Source organism: Gossypium arboreum, chromosome 9 (genome assembly GCF_025698485.1).
Source record: "Gossypium arboreum isolate Shixiya-1 chromosome 9, ASM2569848v2, whole genome shotgun sequence".
Taxonomy (NCBI): domain Eukaryota; kingdom Viridiplantae; phylum Streptophyta; class Magnoliopsida; order Malvales; family Malvaceae; genus Gossypium; species Gossypium arboreum.
In genome coordinates this window covers 10,182,910-10,201,034 of record NC_069078.1, presented here as the reverse complement: position 1 = coordinate 10,201,034, position 18,125 = coordinate 10,182,910, and the positions used below count along the sequence as shown (strand labels likewise).

At 34.4% G+C, this 18,125-nt stretch overlaps 1 protein-coding gene across 1 annotated transcript; it reads right to left on the bottom strand.

The window, feature by feature from the left end:
• Positions 1–1,488: 1,488 nt before the first annotated feature.
• Positions 1,489–16,350, bottom strand: LOC108453120 (protein RST1). Its single transcript, XM_017751050.2, has 25 exons — positions 15,917–16,350; positions 15,544–15,828; positions 15,347–15,430; positions 14,924–15,200; positions 14,205–14,455; positions 13,741–13,924; positions 13,433–13,620; positions 13,217–13,317; positions 11,824–11,899; positions 9,233–9,364; positions 9,063–9,144; positions 8,538–8,610; positions 7,787–7,955; positions 7,510–7,640; positions 7,340–7,431; positions 6,898–6,989; positions 6,604–6,819; positions 6,424–6,501; positions 6,088–6,270; positions 4,354–5,253; positions 3,967–4,263; positions 3,027–3,680; positions 2,792–2,942; positions 2,544–2,662; positions 1,489–1,947 (listed from the first exon to the last, which is right to left on the bottom strand). Exons 1-25 carry the CDS (start codon positions 16,307–16,309, stop codon positions 1,567–1,569), a joined length of 5,589 nt encoding a protein of 1,862 aa, XP_017606539.1. The 5' UTR covers positions 16,310–16,350; the 3' UTR covers positions 1,489–1,566.
• Between the last annotated feature and the right edge of the window lie 1,775 nt (positions 16,351–18,125).

The window sequence follows — 18,125 nt, the reverse complement described above, 5'->3', positions numbered from 1 at the left end:
TGTCATGATTTTTAAGTATTTGATTTTATATATTTCAATATTTGTATAATCAATTTTTTATATAAAAATAAATGATATATAAACTTACTAAAAAGAAAACACATTCGAAATGAACACGATCAAATTATTGTTTAGATTCATTTTGGACATGAAATAATTTTTATAATATATTTTATAAATTTATATATTTTTAGGAAAAACTATATTTTATTTATTTTTAATATAAAAATATGATATTTTATAAAAATTAAAAATGTATAAAATTACTTAATAGTACATTTAAAAAGTTGGAAGTTGTCGTCAGGTTCATTTGAATCTGGACAATTATTTGTCCACATTCAATCTTATTATTAAATAATTCTATAATTTCTTTTTGTAATGCTTGACGCATGCTATTGTAAAGTGTACGACAAAATCCAAGTTCAAACATGGTTAAATAAAAAAATTTAAATAAAATTTATAAATTTAAGGTTAGAATATGTATTAATTTTATTTTTTTATCTAAATTTAATTCAAGCAAGATGAACCTGTCAGATATAAATTTCATTGACCGATAAAACTCAATATTTTACATTGAGTGGTTACAGTTCACAAATTTGATCCACCAGAATAAGGTTGAATTATTGTCCATAAAAAATTCCAAGGTGGGAATAGATATGGCATGGTTGCTTTGAAAGAGATGTTATCGAATATCTAATTTGGTGTTTTTGTTTTTTACAGTAATGTATTGGAGTTTCAAAAGAGAACTATATGGTGGAGGGGTCGGCTCAACTCAATTGTGGAAATTATTGGGATGAAGATTCGAATACTTTTAGTGCGTTATTTTGGATTTCCAGTGGAAAAGATAAACGCAACTTCTTAATGCTTATCCTATGCTGGGAGACTCCATCTATTTTGTTTAGTATGCACAACTTTTGGTGTCTCCCTCTAAAGTTACTAAAAATGTGAATAAACAACTGTGTAATTCCTTTTTATTGGAAAGGGCATTGGCATTGAGTGGTCTGAGAAGTCCTACAATTTTCAAAACATGCATTCATCACACAAGATAGGTTGTCTACAAAAATCAATTTCTTGAATTAGGGTGGACAAATTGATATTTTATGTTGTTTGTGTGACATTGAGGATGAGTCTGGGGAACATTCATTTGCTTCTTTGTTTTCTAATTAGTAATGTAAGGCGTAAGGTCCAACGGCGTACCTATTATAGCTAACTCCGTCGATTTTTTTTTTTTTATAATTAATTGAAATGATCGTTTATCCAAAAAAATTTAAATTAAATATTACCATCGAATTTTAAATTAATTAAATTATTAGTTAGATATTTGTTAAATATGTAAATTTTGTGTACTGAATATATTTGGATATGTTAATTATAGAAATTGTTTTTACATAAATAACCTGCTGTCATCCTACGAAAACATACTGGATTTCGGCTACGTGAAAGATTAACAAAATTAATTAAAAATAATGAAAAAAGATGAGAGTAAAGTTATACAGGAAATCAAATTAAGCTTTGATCTGAAATTGATTTTATGGGTGTTTGCTTAATATCTTCAGCCTCCAATTTTTACCTTACATAATGAACAACCATGTTTGCAAGTCTGAGTTGCTTCTCCAAAGGCAGATAATGTTTCAAACAAACACATGCATGATGCATAACAAGCAATAGAATCTGAGCCATTCCCTTTTCACTCTCATCGATACCTTCTGAACTTGGTGATCTATTATCACCACTCTTTGATGATAATTTCGTAGCCCAACTGTAAATCCTTTCTGTTGACGACAAAAGATAAGAAGTACAGCTTTCTGCAACCACTTCCCAGTTTGGATCCGACAATAGAGAGGTAAGGGTAACTGGTATATCGTTCAGAACATATGACCGATCCGCAATGAGGAGGGGCATATATTTGCAGCAAGAACCAGATAGAAGACCAATAAACTGCAGTGCCTGTGATCCATGGATGCAGATGAAGGCAGCATAATGATAAATTTAGCTCTCAACGTTTATATTTTCTATCAATTAGTTCAATAGGTGATATCAAAATTTCAGCTCCTCCTTTCTACCCATTAGCCTAAATGGCAAGCCACCTAAATCAAACAACTACACAAGGTAGAAAATCCGTACCGTAAGTCAAACCGTTGGGGCTTCCGGTTTGACTATCTTGAATAATTTAAAAACATAAATTAATAATAATTAAAGAAATTTCATAAAAATTCAAAAATTCAAAAAAAATAGAAAAAAATATATGTATATTAAAAAACAAGTATGAAAATGAACCAAGACAATAAGAAAACCCAATTTTTTTGTTAATAAAATCCAAAATTTAAAATTTCAAAAAAGATCCAGTTATCCGGGATTTTGACCACTGAACCAACCAATTCTGATTCAACTGGTTTAGCCATCCAGTCTAGTCCGGTTTTAGAATCCATGCAAATACTCACATGCCAAATTCACAGTACTGGAGGTATGATTTAGTGAGTGTGTATGTGCATGGTGGAGGAAGAGGAAAATCGGGTTAACTTTATTGGGAGATCAATGCCTACCGTGGAAGGATAACTTGAAACGCAGCTGATTTCGATTGCATCAACCAACCATTGTCTTTTTACACTTCCCTCCACATGTTGTAGAGTTGCTACAACTTCAAGAAGCACACCCCAAGTACCTGAATACAAAATGTTGGAAGTTTGTCAGAATAAGCAAATCTTGTGGCCACAAGCAAATACTTACAACTTTCTTATGGTGACTTGTTCACATTTTCCCGAATTTCACATTCGTAGGAAAGAACACTAACCAAGTGGTTCTGAATTCAATAAATAAGACTTTGATTTTCCCAGTTCAGTCAGTGGGATGGAACCAATCCGAACTAGCTTGGCTTTAGCTTGAATCTTTTTCAGCACTTCGACGAACTGAACATCTCTTGTTACTGAGTCCGGATGTGAAACCTGTGATGAACAAATGCTTAACAGATCAAATTAGGGCATATTAGGAAGATATTAGAAACTAATTTGCAAGGAAAAAGTTCATACATGCAGAAAATCCAATAACCAGCCTGGGCGAGCCTTTGCCAAGCACCTAACCGCCTCGGACCACTCAACTGAGTCCAACTGATTCACTTGCACAATAACAGGAGCTTGAGGTAATGGTAATAAAGAAAAAAGCACTTCCATGCACCTTTCGATATTTTTAATGTATTCTAGAGAGTCAAGAGATGCTTCATCCAGACACTGATTGAGACCCTTCCAACAAGAACTCCGTAATGAACTTCTCTCCTCCGACTTTAGCACCTGGTTTGTTGTAAGTGAAGAAAAGTAATTACTCACATCATCCAATAATTTCTCCAGCCTTGAACCCGAGAATAGTTTTATCAGGTCAGCCAAATGATTGAGCAGACAAGATTGGAGACTTATCTCCAGTGTTCTGAACCGGGAAAGGTCAGACAGTTCATCTAGGAATCTTAGGAGACCATCAAATTGCTTTGCATGAACTAAGGCAAACTGCAAGCATTCCTCCCTGAGGGTTCCTCCTTTAAGAGTGATATTTGGTGCCGGCAACTGAGTAACTTGAGCATATCTCATACAGCGTCTAACAATTGCACCCCAATCCAAGGTTGGTAACCTAGGAGCTAGTGATAGACACCTTAAAATAGCAGTTACTGTGCATACATGTGTACTGGTACCTGTCTGAACTCATTCGAGCAAAAAATTATAAACATAAATTAACAAATTAGAAGTGGGGCTGTAGATTGGGCAATAAATAAAAAGTTTATACGATAAATATGGTATAGCATGGCTTTCCTAGCTATTTGGCCTAATGTAAAATCAAAAATATCATAAGTTTCATTTTTCCTGAAACATAATTGAATGAAGGCATAAGAGTATGCAAAACAGAGGCATCCATACACATCTTAGCCTAGAAAAAGAAAATCCAATTATCATCAGCCAATACAAATACTATAAGGGAACTCACCCTGGAATGATTAAAAGATTTAAGCCACAGACCAAGTTTCATGACTGCACTGTCCTCGGGAACACCTTGTGAAATAGATTTTGAGCCAGCAGACTCAGTTTGTGTACCACCAGCACTATTCGAAATTTCTCTAGACCACAGTCGCTGTCGAAGAAACGAAATTGCCCACGCTGCATATTGTTGCAATTGATTATCATCAGGATTTTGTGCAACAAGAAAAATCTCTTGCATCAATGATGCTGAGTGGTCTTCACAAACAGGATTCACAAGTATCGGACCTGAAATATGGGAAGGTTCCTGTTGACCAAGTATGTGAGTATTTGGGTACACAATAACTGACATAAAGTAGAGTGGCTTAAATCACATGAAACAAAATAATACAACTACCTTTTGCTCATAACCAGTTTGCACAGAGGAGTTAAAAGGGCGAAAATCAGCTAAATTTCCAGCACCTGCCCCAAAAGCATTAACAATGCCAAGCATCCCACCTAAATGGACGATAGGAGGGTAAGGACTAGAATAACATTTTCTAAACAGTTCAAGTAAACACTTCACACGTTCCACTTCAAAAAAGTGCAAGCCTTCAGATAATATGCATGATAATAGGCTTCCAGCTCCAGCAGTTGATGCCATCAACAAACTCTTGTGAAAAGCACCGATTTTATTGACTGACAGTAAGTCAGAAATAAGTTCCATGTAGCCATTGACTAGATGGTCTATTTCATTACCATTCATCATTTCCACTCTTTGGCAAAAAGCCACCACGAGGGGAAGTGCAAGACAGGATCCCACAGATAAAAGCATCTCAGACCTTTCACTGCTAGAACCATAGCTTTGAACCGAGGAACTCATATGAGGAATCCAAGATATAATCAAGTCTTTCACCTTGAGCACAGCATCATATGCACCAGCTCTATATATTGCACCAATAGAGCTCCCTAAGCCAATAACGAGGCCAGCTATGCCCCATATATCATCCTCCAAATAATCACAATCATCAGCTAACAAGTCAGAAGTTATGCTAGTATCTATATCATCTGTGCTTGCTGGAAAATGTGCACAGAGAGTTTCTAGATTATTGGCTGAAGAAGCAGCAACTGGATGTAATATCATAGAGAATGTTCTAACTATTCTTCCCAACAATCTCTCTTCCAGCATCTTGTGGCTTTCTTCATTAGCATTAGAGTCATCTGGAGCTTCAACTCTTGAAAGAAGATCTTGGCAGGAAAATCCTAAGCCAATTCCACAGGCTCCTTTTACAATGGAGCTTCTGCTACAGCACAAAACCTGAACCAAGCAATTTCCCGCAAAAAATAAACTATTATAAATCTATAAATATTTCTAGACACAGAGGTTATCCCCTTAGCCAATGTTTACAGCTACGAAAATAATACTGAAGTTCCTTGCTCTAATGCATACACTAAGAAATTAATAACTCCTTCATTGAACAGCTTATTCCTCTGAACTCTTTCTAAAACAAGGAATGGTCATAATAGCATGATCAATAGAAAAAAAAAAAAAACTCGGCCAATGAGGAATCCACGTAACCAAAATTTTATTTATTGCGGTTTTCATGTTCTTGCATGTGTTGGTGACTAGGTGTCTGTGTGTGAGTGTGTGCAGCTACGAGAGTGAAACAAACATCTCTCTTAGCATGTGTGAATAAACAGCATTCTGTAGGGAAAGAAAAAAGGAATAAAAGGGCCACATCCCAGTTCCCAAGATCATAGTCAACTATTAATAATTGAAGCAGATAAGAGGCCATTGTTATTGAACCAACTAAAAATGACTAGTTTTCTGCGGTGTCTACCCTCCTTTAGCAAGTACCAGAAACTTCGAACTTGTGTTTAGCAGTCAGCACCCAGGTGAGTTAACAAATTTGCTTAGACAAGAAAACCCTCAATACTAGGATTAGAACACCAGTATACTATGCTCACACAAAATTTCGACATTCAAAAAAGAAAGAACGTGTATTTTAGCTTCCAACTGTTTCCTGACTTTCTAGAATAACTTGAGTGCACTATATGAACACAATTTTTAATTCTTAATATGTCTGTAGCAGTTTCAATGCCTGACCTAGGGAAGAGGGGGGCAAGGCCAAACCAGCATCAAAGAGACTACCTCAAGAAGTCCACTAATGCTCTGAAATTTCTGCTCATGATCTGTCACATGTAAGGAGCTTGAGATCAATCCAAGAGAGATAGCAGCTGACCATTGGCGATGTTCATGTTCATACTGAAACAACCAACCCAAAAGAAACTTTGAAGCAGTTGATTTAATGGTATGGGCAGATGGTGGCAAGACCTAATAACAGCAAGAAAAAATGAAGATCAGGAAGAATAATAATTGTAGGGAGCTCCTTAAACCTTGTCATATATCTCCACAGTAGAGGCGGATTTTAGGAAGCTATTGAATTATGAAGTTTACAGATGCAGTTATTATCATTTAAGATCTCACCGCACAAAGAGCACCAATTGCCAAAGCAAGATTTTCAGCAGATCTAGGGATAGATTCTTCAGCAATTCGCATCATGCTCTGTATGATAAAATTAGAGAAAGATGAGTATCATTTTTACTGAATACAATCTATTGAAATAGATACAAGAAAATGACTTGAATACAGCAAAGAATGGCAAACCTTCAGAATACTATTAGCAGCTTTAGAAGTTTTATCTGAAACAATAACCGAGGCTTTAGCATCGATAGACAAGATATTAGCCCTCATCCAACGTCGCACAAAAGCTTTCCATGATTCAAGTGAAAGAAGCGCAACAAAAATATTTCTTGAGAGTTGAAGAGATGCAGCTATTTGCACCATTATATCTTCATATTCAGAATGAGAATCTTGCAACCCCTACAGGCTTAAGCATGTAAGACCTACCAAGCATGGTATATTCTAATGAAAAGACGTTGATAATTTAGATTATCCTACTTTTGTTGTGCCTTGGTTTTTCAAAGTGCTAGAAATAAAGGAACCACATAATAAGGCAGCACCAGGTAGTTCTCCAGGATTTCTTCTTTTTCCTGCCAATGAAATGACCATAAGAACAGCTAGCTCAGTGAATAAGAAGCACCTTACAATTAGAGAACCTAAAAACTATCCATATATAATGCCTACCTATTTTCTCTGCTAAATATCATAGAATGAAAAAAAATCACTTCTAGTTATACTTGATGCGGTTTTAAAGAATATTTTACCAAATTGCTAAGCAAAAGTCAAAATATTTTTAACTGTACCGCAGATGAAGTAACTTCTAAACTTGTAATGCACCAACTTGTCCTAAGGACATAAGAGTAAGGTAGCAAATAGTAAAATCCATTTCCTAATAACCAAAACTCTTTTAAGAAGGCAAAGAAAAATAATCTTATCATACCTGATTTGAAGATCACCTGCGGAAATACATCCAGCAACTTCTCAATCTTACTTGCAGGGACCTTTTTCTCCTTTACAAATCTTCGCCGATTGCTAGAGAAAGTTGACAGAACTTATGAGAAACAGAGAACAAAACTACTTGGGAATGTTCAACTATAGATATTTCACTACCTATGTTCATGTCCTATAATTTTCACTTGAAGTCTTTCCAAGGCCTTAAGTACATCTGGATTTGTCTCAGAAAGAAGTAGATCCATGATCATTTGCTTGAAATTTGAAATATTCTTCACAATACTTGGTATCTGGAAAGACATTGATTAACTTAGGGGAGACCCCTGTGTTTGTATCCCGAGAGTGTAATAGACAACACAAAAATAGCACAAATAATTTTTTGTGGAAAAAAACAAATAAATGTAAAATGAAAAAGAAAATGTCAGGTTCCTCAAACCTCATATTGATTTAAGGCCTCAAATGCAGAGGCCCTGGCCTTTGCCCATTGTAATTCATGACCCATATGTAAGGAGCAGCCAACATCCCATATAATCTTCATTACTTCCCTAGAGGCATCTGGATATGCGTCAGCATCCATTGCACCCCATCTTAGGAGAAAGCAGACACTGCCAATAAGCGGAGATTAGTGGAGTAGACTTTAGAATATTTTCATTTGAAAGATGGTATTCTGATTTATCTAATGGGTATGTAAATCTAGCATTTGTATTGTACAAAGTGAATATCATATAGCAGAAAATATATTGATCAGAAGTGACTGTCACATTCAAATATAACAACAGAACATATTGCTCTAGGAGCCTAGGGCCCAAGATAACAACTTCAGAATTTCAGGAAAGGAGTCTCATATTTCCACGGTAGAAACCCGGAATTATGGACATCATTATGCAAATTGTCATCACAACAAAGCAGGAATGGTCTAAATAGATTTTTCCTTTTTAACAAATTTGACATGAACAGACATCACGTGGAACCGCATTTTTGCAATCTTTAGCCCTAGACTTATGCTACAGCACCATGGTATTACTGGCAATGTGGTTGAAAGTGAGAAACACTAAGCCTACACTATTCCCAGCTGGAAAACAAAGTGCAGACAGCATAAGACTAGGCTGCACTTGTCATGTAAGTTCAACCCAGCCTTACCACTCATACCATTGTTCAGGAATCAGTAAATATCAAGAAACTTTTACCTATAGGCAAGAACTGGGTCCTCATTATAGCCTTGCATATATTTTGCAATAACATCCCATGCAGTATAAAAATCTGAATGGATAATATAAATAGAACATAGAATCAGAATACCTTGCATATTTAAAGTCAGCAAGACTAATTCATAAGATTGAAAGAAAGAAATAAAGAAATTAATTGGACAGCATAACATTGCAAATGAGCTAGACTGATAAGAAATAAAACAAGAAACTATTAAATATGGTTTGCTAGCATCATTGGATGAAGGACATCTACTAGAAATTACTCAGGCTACAATAATCTCATTAGTCTCACAAATAATTCTAGCTCTAGCTTATTATGACAGTAACGTTAGGCCAGGGATGGGGAGAGGTTAAGACTAAATGCAGGCATATGCATACATATATTATAATATAATGGACATAAGCATTAGTGTCAAATTTTTAACACAAAATAAAGAAATTAAAATTATAATCCTTTAAGAAATGACGAAAAGTAAAAAATTCAAGTCTAAAAATTAAGATTACCAATCATATCAGCTTCACAAAGGTGCGCAAGACTTTGAAAACCAAGAGCTTGAATTGTGGGATCTGGAGTCTCAATGCAAGCCTGTTTATTTGAGGGAAAAATTGGAGGGGTTGAAAGAAAGACGAGTAAAAGAATAAGAAAATAGATAACAGCTGAGAGTGCTTCATACCGAGACAGACAAGATAAGGTCCACACCCCTATCAGGGTTCTTTCTGCAAACATCCCGAATGGAAACAGCCATACTTATACAGATATTTCTCTCGCGCATGAATTCAGTGAAACCTTTTGGAGCTAGTACTCCCTTACGTCGAGGAAAAGAAAATAAAATTAAAACAGAATAAAAACTGGCCACATGAACTAGAGGCAAACATCAGAGAGTAACAGTCAATCACCCTAATGAGGTTTTCAATAATTAACAGAGAAAGCATAAAAATGAACATGCAAAGAAGTCTATTTTTGGCAGATAAACATGCTTAAAACATTTTCCAATTGAACTTATATGAAGTGAATGAGAAAAGTCTTCGAATATGACAAATATAAGATGTGTACACCTAGACAGCCCTAGATCAAGACTAGAATAGAGCCTCTGAACTCCGGTAGTTAAATTTGAACATAGCAGCAAAACCTTTGCTTGCCTTAAGTTAGTATTATTAGTTCGGATTGATTCTCTTAAAATCAAGAATTAAAACAAGAAGTTAAATTTTGGAATATATGTAAACATGATAATAAAGCTCAAATACTAGATCATACTGGCAGAACTAATCCAACTTGAAACCACCTTACTCAGAAAGCAAGAGGACTAGTGCCCAACCCAAGGCCTGGTTTGATAAATACTTGGAGAAGTGCAACCTCAAACTATAAGATCAAAAGTGATACAGGACTTCCATAAAAAAAAGTGACACATGACTCTTTCAACTGAGAAGCTATTAGGTAAGCCCTTCCTATCACATCAAGCGTGGTCCCCGTCCAACACTATAATGCCACATAAGAATATTTTTTACATGTCACTAAAAATTGCCAGCTCACTCTTAGTCTCCATTCCAACTCACCTTCCCCTCTTTCATCCCTTTTCGCCTATGCCATTTTTCTCTTCCAACCATCCACTCCTTCCCTAATGCCATTCTTTTTTCCAATTTTTGAAACCCCCCAAAAAAAGGTCATTGCTTGACAACTTAAATCCAAATTGAAAAACAAAATACAGATGGATGACTGCCTCAGTGTTGACAAGTGCTTGAACATGTCTCAGATCCCCACAGAAGTAGATGTTGAGGCATATAATTTAGTGAAGGCAGAGATTAATAGATCTTCCCAAGTTTTGACTGTGTTTTTATGATGCTTGGAATCTTAGGTTTTACAGCTGTCCAGGTTTCTTATTGGGGGTTCTGGTGATTCCATTAGTTTCAGTACCACCCTGTGCAGGACTCCCTATCCATGTTATCCTTCTAGAGGTTCTATGAATGAATGAACATTACTCTTCAAAAAATTTATGAACGGCAGAAGGTCAATAAAAAAAGTTGTTTTAGATTGATTTTATTTTATTTTTAATTCTAGAGGGAAAAAAAAGAAAAACATAACTTTTTCTTCCACAGCCAACCCAATTTCTTTTTTTTTTTTCTCTAACTGTGAAATAATTTGATTTTTTTCTTCACACACCCCCCCCCCAAAAAAAAAATACAAGTTTTGCAACTATGCAAACAATGAAAATACAGAGGTAGAAAACATATTTTTGCATCACCTTTGGTAAGGAAAGAGTAAAAGGATGGTTGGAAGGAATTCATGCTTTTGTATAGTAAAAAGAAATTTTTTTGGATTAAATTTTTAGTAAGAAATGACATGTAAAAGAATATTCTATGTTCTATTATATTATAGGATAGGGATCACGGCTGATCTAGTAGGAAGGCCTACCTAATAATTTCTCCTTTCAACATCACCATCCAAGATTGGTTTGCAAATGCTAAAAACACAAATGAGCAGGGTCCTCCAGATAGAGCTGATTTTGAAATTTAAGAAGTTTAAAAAATCTATGCGGTAAATTACAGCTATGTCTTCTCTTATTTTCACAACATAATAATAATAGACAAGCTAATATACCTGTACACATATAAACAACCATAGATATATGGGGAAAATAAAAGGCATAATGTCAAATTTAGCCTTGCCAATTTGGCCATTATTCTTTTTTTGAGCTAAATTTGGCCCTCAACCTTTTAAAAAAAGTCAAATTTGACCAACCTTTTGAAAAAGAGTTGAAATGATGTTTTTTTAACAAGAATACTGACTTAAATGTTAGATTTTTAAACATGGAAGCCTGCATGACAATCCACATGTACTCCATGCTTTTTTTTTTTTTTTTGACTTCTTATTAACTTTTTATATTTTTTAATTTTAATTTTGATTTAGTTTTATAATTTTTAAATTATTTGTTGATGTGAGATATAAGACAAATTGTTATGTTAGCATGATATGCACATGGACTGCCATGCAGGTTGTCATGCCAACAACATTAAAAATTAATGTTTTAACCACCATTTTCGTTAAAAAAAAGCGATATGACTCTTTTTTGAAAGGATAAGGGCCAAATGTAGCTCCAAAAAAAAAAAAGTAAAGGCCAAATTGATAGAAAATGTAAACGATGAGGACTACATTTATCATTATGCCAAAATAAAATATACATAGAAACACTAAAGAGCTGAATTAACACAGGTCTTAAGTTGGGTAACTAGTAAGAGCCAATAAGAGAAGAAATGCTATAGTGCTTACTTGCAAACTACTAAAGGTACGATCATTGATCTCCCAGGTTTGACAAAGCAAGCGAGTAGCTGTTGCGTACAACACTCTGAATATGAAATAAGCATATACTGGAACAAGTTAAAAGAAGATTCTTCATAGGTCATAGCAGCAGAACATTATGACTCATCAAAAAACAGCTATGAAGCACAAAATTAGAGTTCAATTCTTCAGGAAGCAATCAAATGAGTGTTTGAAAGTCCTTGATTAAAATTTGGATCTTATCCTTCCCAGGATACAACTTCTCAAGCATACAAACAAATACCTCTTAAGGACAACTAATAACAATAAAAAAAAGTTGGAAAGAGGATGCAATTTCCATGCAATTAAAAATATCATGTAACAATGTGTTCTAAACATGGCGTACTAATATGACCCTCAAGTCATTGCAAAAAAAACTAATAATGTAATCTTAGGACTTTAAATATTCAAAAAAAGTTATTATTTTTTATCCTAGTTTTAAATTGTTTTAAATTATTGTTTTATCTTATTTCTATTTTAAATGTAACTGTCCATCTTTAACTCTATAAATAGATGTTTCAATCAATAAATCAACTGGAGCTATTTCATAAGCCTCCTTTACTTCAATATGGTATCCGAGCGTTTCGTCCAACTACATGGTTTTCGATCTTTAGCCTATATGCCTTTTTTTAACCTTTTGCTCAAACAAGCATATTCTTGGATCTTGATATGGCTCCAATTATTTACCTTTTTAGCTGAAACAAAGCCAACTCTTAAAAACCATAGCCAACCAATCGATTTTCTTTACTGCTAGCCAATTATCGGCTTCTATCTATCCGTTCAAAGTGGCAAGATTCGTGCCTGATTATTTCAGTAGTCGGTTGAGGGGCCTTGTTTAATGGATGTCAAACCGCAACTTGGATTCAGTTCTACGCTACCGTAACTCACAACAAGAGTTCGTCATTACAACGTCCTCAATTGGAAACACCAACTTTTGTTATCATCAACTGTTCGCGCTTTTTTCATCATCATCAATCCAAGATTGTTGCTCTACTGACCATCAATCTTGTGAGAGCATAATAACGTAATCTTAGGATTTTTTGTCACCATCAATTCAAGATTGCTGCTTTCATGACTGTCATTCTTGCGGGGCATAATAATGTAATCTTAGGATTTGAAATATTCAAATAAAGTTCTTATTATCTTTTATCCTAGTTTAGAATTGTTTTAAATTATTGTTTTATCTTATTTCTATTTTAAATGTGATTGTCTATCTTTACCTCTATAAATAGAGGTTACTATCAATAAATCAAGTGAAGCCATTTCATAAGCCTCCCTTTACTTCAATAAAAACAACACAAGATAGATGAAAGAGTGAGAAAAAAGTTATCTAAGGAGTACATACGGTTTTGCATCCTTGTGCAGCATTGGCAGGATAGTTTGAACTACAAGCGGAATCATCCCAGTCTGTGATGCAAGTGATGGAAGCATTCCCAAAAGCTTAGGCTGCAAAATTTTATTATGAAAAAGAGAAACAAATGGAAGGAATCATAGATGAAGAGGCTTAATAGCACAAAACAAGAGTTGAGACAATGTTTAGGGAAGTGATAGGAACTCTCACCAACATACTCTGGTAGACAACATCTTTTCTGGTGAATATGTTATTATAAAAAAGAATGCTTAGCAACAAAGAAACACCTAGTTTTGGATCCATATTGCCAATGGAAGCTAAAGCATCTATAGCAGTACTTCCAAGTGATGGATGCATCACCAAAACTGCAGCAATTGCTCCAAATAGCAAGGGCATTTCTACAAGGAAAAATGATACAAAGATGAGGTAAAGATTTTATCCTCTAAAACAAATACATTGGGTACTTCATACTTTCATTGGTACAAACCAAAGACAATGACTATTTATTAGCATTTTACCTGTTAGAAGAATTTCTTGAGATCGTGGGACAGGAAGACCTGATTTTCTTCTCTCAACAATCCATAGAGCAAGCTCTTTTAGTTGATAAGCCCAAGATCTTGGTCTGCCATGCATTTCTTGGACATCAGTTCCACAAACAGAAGAGAAACTTAGAAAGAAAGAACTGGACAATGAATTTCGATCCTGTAAAACAGAACATAAACAGTGTGATTCTTCGATCACCACTTTTTGCTTTAAATACAAACATCATTATTTTGATAAAGTATCTTCCTTCTCAAAATAATCGTAAAAGCAAATAAATAAGTGATTTCAGTAATTGGTGATTATGATCTTCAACACTGTGACAAATATTAATATTTAATTGAGAAAATAGACCCCAAACAAAAACAGTAGTTCTTATATCCAACATGATCGCCAAAAAAGAAAAATACAGAACCTTAAACTTTAGACAGCAAGAACACACCTCAAACCATAGATGCTGCAAAAGCCTGTAAGTTATCAGTTCAGGTCTGCTAATAGATGGATAGCCGATCTTCTTGGCTAGGTTAATCTTTGGCATTGTCAATAATTTTACTAAAAGCCTTTCTAAAAGGACAAGCAAATCATTTGCAGCTCCTTTAACTGATTTAGAGGGGGACGATATGAGGCTGATGACGGGAAAAATAACTAAAAGCTCTTCACTAAGGAAATATTCAGCTCCATTAACAGCATACTCTACAAAAGTGACCGCAAGAGAATATTGTAAGAAATATAAGGTCTTGGAATTCAACCCAAACAAAATAATGATAAAGGATCATCAATCATCATTCATCCACTCCAGAAATATTCACACTGTCCACATGCACAAATTAGAGAGAGGGCCTACATGTTGATTTACAGCAGCACAAACCAGAAAACTAAACCAATGGTCAGTATCAACAAAAAACAGCAAACTATTATAAACCAATGGTCTAAATTAAATAGAGACTTCCAAGATGGTTTAGAAAACTAAACATTTACATATAAAAGTATTAATATTTTACACACTTCTTTGACATGGATTCATAAAAAATAAAATTAAGTCAGAAACTTAGAAATAAAGGTTAGACTACAATAAAAATTCAGTATACAGCAAAAAAATTCTGAAGATACAATTTAAAGGGCATCAAGAGAATAGAATATACATAGAAATGCTGAAAATACCGATTTTGCTTTTCCACTTCAAAAGAAAGTGAAGGAATTTTAATATTGAGAGCTGTTGATGTTCAAGATCGGATTCGATGAGCAAAACAGATAAGGATAATATTACTGATGCTAGTTCCGGCATATAATGCAGTGCAAGATCTTTCTGGGCTACCAACATGTGTTTTAATAGCTCAACTATAGGCTCAATCTCATCAGACTGCTTGCAAGGAGACATATAGAGTGAAAGCACATTCTCTATTAGTTCCACCCCACATAGTTGAGCTTCTGTAATCAACTGTTAACATGAACCAAGAACAAATAATATGGAATGATAAGAAGGCAACAAAGGCATGAATGAAAATCATAAGAAAGTCCAGACTAAGAAAAATTCTAAGTCAAAACAAAATGGTCTAAGTGAAAACTGAAGTTTCTAGAACGTACCACTCCTTTTCCAACCAATTGCCTCAAAACCACAGTAAACGAGTCAACCAAACATTCAACCACATAGCAAAAATTCCTGGTTACCTGAAAGTTCACAAGATTGTAGAACCTAAATACCTAATAAAACTGCACCTTCAAAGATACCACAAGTTCCAAACAAAAAAGAACAATAAGTTAAGAAATTAGAAGAAGCTTACCTCCAAGCTTTTGAGAGGGAAATATTTCAGGCAATGTATAAGTGCTCTGAAAATTGGCAATGCCTGGTTAGGAATTGAACAGCAAAACGATGCCATTGACGTAATCAACTGTCTAGCAAACAAAAACAATGAAGAATCCGAGGCATTCATTCTTAAAATCGAAAAAATCAGAAAATGTCTCAAGAACTCGCAGACTTCCACCATTCCCAATCCCTTGTTTTTTGCCATAAATAACAAAACTTGATTCACAAGCTCCCGTTCAACCTCTCTCCGACTGGAAAGAATCTAAAATTTTTCAAATGAATGAATAATTAAAAATTATAACGCAATGATGATTGCTATGAAGATAACTCAATTTTAACTTAATTCAAACCTTGACAAACGGGTGATCTTCATGGGACTCGGGTTTCCAAGACCCGTTACTACGTTCGTACCCGACACAAACGAGAAACCCCAAAGATTTCACGAAGAGAGGAACGAATTTGGGATCGGATCCTTCCAATGCTGATTGGAGCTCCAACAAGGCCCGAGAGAGGTCCATGTTGGAGTTCAAAACGAGGCGGCAAACCTCGCGAACTGATTGGTCGACCACGGCGGGAGAAGAGGACTGGAGGCATTGAGAGATAGCTTGTGCTCCGGGCTCCGAATCGGGCCCGAGGCGAACCGGAGCGGTTTGGAGCTTGGAGAAGATGGAGATTACTGCGAATTTTTGGAGGGAAGGTTGAGGGAGGCGGGTTTTCTCGAGTAATGAAGTGTAAGAGTCCATTTTTTCGTTTGCTGCAGAGATAAAAACTCGCTGCCGGCTCTAATATTGGAACATGAGATAGTCCTCCTTAGTTTTATAAAGGCTTAATAAGCAAATCAGTCCTTAAATTATACCTTTATTTTCATTTTGGTATCTAAGCTTTCTATTAAAAATTAAAAATTTGTCTCATTTTACTTCTTAAGGGTATGGTCCAACATCCTACTTGTTATGTTCTTATTAGTCAATATAGACTTTTTGAAATAAAGTGAGATAAGTTAATAGCTAATTGTCTATTTGTTTGGTGTAAAATATTTAGGAAAAATATATTAATTTTTGAAAAAATTGATATTTTCTAATATTTGTATGAATCATCTGAAATACTTCTTATTATTTGGTAAATTTTTCTGAAATTATTTTATAAAAGTTGTTTTCAATAAAACAAATAAAATATTAACAATAATTTTTTTCATGATTGATCTAGAGACAAAGTTTGATTATTAATTAATTTAATTAATAACAACATTTATTTGAAATGATATTTTCTATAATAATATAAATGTCACACGGAAATGTTAAAGGTTTGACTTAACAGAAATTTTTAGTACTTAGTTAGAATGTTTTTTTTTGTTTAAGTGAGTTCTAGCGTGAATATTAGAATCTTACATATTGAATGGTAAATAGTTATAAACTAAGTTTAGTCTCCTTACATTAGAACTAGGAGTTTTCTTTTACTAGAAAACATTATGATTAAGGATATTAGTAATACTGGCCGACTTGGGATTAAGGGAAACGATAGTGGAAAGATTATATAACGGGGAGGATTCTTTCATTTTGATATTCATTTTCTTTATTCCATCTTCTCTTCTAGATCATTCTGTAAAAAAAGAAATTAAAAAGCAGTCTGCATGAAAGGAAGAATCTAAGGTGTTAGTATAAATATTTGAGAACTTAGCACTATGGCAATCTTTCTAACTCTTACAGACCTTTCAATTTAAAAAAAATAAAAGAAAAGAGAAGAAGGAAAGCCTGAGGATTTCAGCATAATTCATTTTGAACTGTGATTATTTAAGTCATAGTTAACATTTATAACTCTTTTGCATGCATATGAATTAAGGTTTTCTTATCTATGTAATGCCTTCATTTTGATCTTTATATGATTTTTATGCTTAGCTAACCAAGAAAGAGGAAGCCCAAGTGATAAAGGGAAGACTAAGCAAGTGTAAGCTGTGTCAACACCAGATATTTAGCTGGTGAGTTTCTAAGCTCAAACTTTTTGTTCTTGATATATATATATATATATATATATATATATCAATATTGTATTACTGTGTTGTGTTTGACTTCATGTTTTGCTGATGATAAGTTGAATTATTGTGGGTTGTTTGTTGTATAGTTGAAGTAAGCAAAGTGATGATTTACAGATGCATGTTTGATTGTATGTTTCAATTCATTGTTTTGTTAAAGTTTCACTGGTAAAATAATTGTTGAAGAAGTTATCATTGAAATGATTCATGTTGTGTTATTAATAGAATGATCAGTTGAATGTTTGTTATATGTCTGTCATAAATATGAATGATATGTGAAGTATGGATGGATGTTTTGGCGGATATAAGATGAAGAAATGTCACGTTGTGCACTTTGTGCCACGTGTTATCTAGCTTTGCAGAGGTTTGACTGAATTGTACTAAGAATGTATATGCATGGTATTTGACTTTGTGGAGGTTCAGTTGGACTGTACGTAGATATATGCGCACAAGTAAATGAGAACCCTTAAAAAGTTCTATGTAAGTAAAAGACTTTGCAGAGTCTAAGCCTTTAAGCCTTATGTGCATAAGTA